At 44.0% G+C, this 2,668-nt stretch overlaps 1 protein-coding gene across 1 annotated transcript; it reads right to left on the bottom strand.

Annotated features, from left to right (window-relative positions):
• Positions 1 to 129: 129 nt before the first annotated feature.
• LOC121966045 (collagen alpha-4(IV) chain-like) lies at positions 130 to 2,498 on the bottom strand (the record flags this gene model as incomplete). Its single annotated transcript, XM_042516148.1, has 6 exons — positions 130 to 198; positions 315 to 498; positions 1,246 to 1,352; positions 1,830 to 1,902; positions 1,989 to 2,149; positions 2,409 to 2,498. Coding segments are annotated over 6 exons (684 nt in total), but the record flags the coding sequence as incomplete, so codon positions are not given.
• Between the last annotated feature and the right edge of the window lie 170 nt (positions 2,499 to 2,668).

The following is a 2,668-nucleotide window of genomic DNA, read 5'->3' as shown; positions in this document are numbered from 1 at the left end:
CAGTTACACAGACACACTGTGAGACTGTCAGTGTCTCTGAGACACTGCAGTGACTCACAGTTACTGCTGTGACTGAATACTCTGCTGAAACCTGCTGACTTGTTGTGTTTCTAATCCAATGATGTTTACCTGCATCTCCACGGTCTCCTTTTTCTCCGGGGGCGCCGGGGTTTCTGGGTACACAGGGCAGAGTGTCACCTGTAGGTGGGGGAGGGGTCAAAATAAAAGTGGGAGGAGTCACTGAATGGCATCACTGGAGTTGTTTTCTGCAGATTTCACACACTCTGTGAAATGAACATCAGATTGATTTCTACCTCTAACTCCCTTCGGCCCCGGAGGACCAGGAAATCCTTGAGGTCCCGGGTTCCCAGGGGCCCCACGCAGTCCTACAGCTCCTACCACGCCTCGTCCCAGGGGCCCTGCAGGTCCTGATAATCCCTTTGGTCCTGGGAGTCCTGGGAAGCCCCTGTCTCCAGGAGCGCTGGAGAAACTGTCACCCTGAGATAAAAACAGAGGCGGGATTTAACTCTTTGAAACCTGAACAAATGGGCTCCATTTCTGTCAAAAACGGGAGGAAGACGATAACCAATTTGAGAAGAAATGACCAAAAAAGAGCAAGACAGTAGTTGAAAATGCAAGAAAATTAGCTGAAAATTAGTTAAAAAATAAATAAATAAAATAAACGTAAAAGCAAGTAAAAATAAATCCAAACATAAATTACCTTGAAAAGGTGCTTAAAAATATAACAGTTTTGTAACATATTTTTATATGTAATTATGGCAAGTATAAATATAATTACACCCCTTATTTCTCCCTTAAGCCTCAAGCAAGACAGTAATTGAAAATGCATGAAAATCTGTTTTCAAAAAAAGCAAAAGAAAGTAAAAAAAAACACTTAAGTTTACAGATAAAATGTGCTTTCACAAGCTTTTTTTAAACATTTTTTCCCTCGACATTTCTCCCTACCTTAAAAAAAGTGTGAAAGCAAGACGGTCGTGAAAAGGGCAAAACAATTTCCTGAAAATTATTTTAAAAAATGATGCTTTTTTAATTATTTGTGAAAGTTCATCTGAAAACAGTTCAGGAAGAGTGACGTCGAAAGGGTTAAAGGTCATCCAGCCAACAGGAGCAGCGTGACGTCGCCCCCTACAGGCTGCAGGCTTCATACTCTGAACAAATAATCCTCCATTTTTATCCATCCATATCAGTGCTTTTTCTTCGAGTGGTGCTGGAGCGTGGGCTCACCTGTGGGCCGGGGTATCCAGGGGCCCCCGGAGCCCCGTCCAGTCCTCTTCGTCCTGAGAACCCTTGTCTGCCTCTAGGGCCCTGCTGGCCCCTGTTTCCTTTATCACCTGGAGACAAAAGTCTGATCAGAACCACTGATACACCGACATCACGGCCGCAGCCGCACACTGGCTTTCACATCGCAGCAGCCCCGTGTCAAGGATGTCTACAGAATTCTATAACAATCCTAAAATTTTAAGAACATTTCTCGGATTTCAGGACATTTCTAGGATTTTAGGACATTTTTGGGATTTTAGGACATTTCTCAGATTTTTGGGCATTTTTTTTTAGATTTTTAGGACATCTTTGGGATATTAGAACATTTCTAGGACTGTAGGAATTTTCAAGAATTTTCGGATGTTTTTTGTTTTGTTTTTTTTAACGTATTTTGTATTTTAGAACATGCCAAGAATTTTCGGACATTAGGGTCTTAGCGAGGACCTCTGTTTGGGCTCTGCGGGCTCTGTATTGATGCTGTTTTATGTCTCTGACACCTTATGGAGACTAAAAGGAGGCCAGATTAAGTATTTAACGGTTAAACTCACCTTTAAATTCCACCACTATGAAATCTCCCTTCTGACCTTTGAACCCTGTGACACCTGGAAATCCAGCCAGACCCTGCAGACGAATCAGCCAATCAATCAACGAAACGATCCAAACATTGTGTTTCACATGACCTCTGACCCTGTTGTCTGGTGACTCACCTGTTGTCCACGCACTCCCATGTCTCCGGGTACACCTTTCTCTCCTCTCTGCCCCAGGGACCCCGGGGCCCCTGGAAACCCCGGAGACCCCGGATCACCCGCAGCGCCGGGGGCACCCCTCAATTCAACTGGGGGGCCACAGGCACAGTCGCCAGCGCTACCTGAGACGCACAGGAGGATTTAAAAAGAGTGATGAAAAGATGAAGTCGTTCAGGTAATTTACTTTCTCCGTAATATCAAAGTCAAAACAATCCTTGAACACATGTTGGACGAACATTTCAGGCTTTAAGGAAAAGATTTGTAGTTTTGGGCAGGGTCAAAAAAGAAAAGTTGAATTTTTTCTTTGTCTATTTGTCAAACTAAATGAACTGAAACAATAAAATAAAATAAAATGAAAATCAATGTGGCAAAAACACTGACCTTTAAAACCCACGAAGCCCTGGGCCCCCAGGGGCCCCTGATCACCTGGATCTCCAGCCTGTCCTGGAGCCCCGGGAAGACAGTAAGTACCTGAAGAGAGAAACAGGAAGTCAGCAGGATGACAGGAAACGATCTGTACTGATTATCAAAACATGAAAATAACTTCAGGGACAGGTGAGTTTCTGACAGACAGGTGTGTGTCTGGCAGACAGATGTGTTTCTGACAGACAGATGTGTCTGACAGACAGGTGTGTGTCTGA

This window comes from Plectropomus leopardus, unplaced genomic scaffold (assembly GCF_008729295.1).
Source record: "Plectropomus leopardus isolate mb unplaced genomic scaffold, YSFRI_Pleo_2.0 unplaced_scaffold22898, whole genome shotgun sequence".
NCBI lineage: Eukaryota > Metazoa > Chordata > Actinopteri > Perciformes > Serranidae > Plectropomus > Plectropomus leopardus.
The sequence above is the reverse complement of the archived record's forward strand: the minus strand, read 5'-3'. Positions and strand labels throughout refer to the sequence as shown.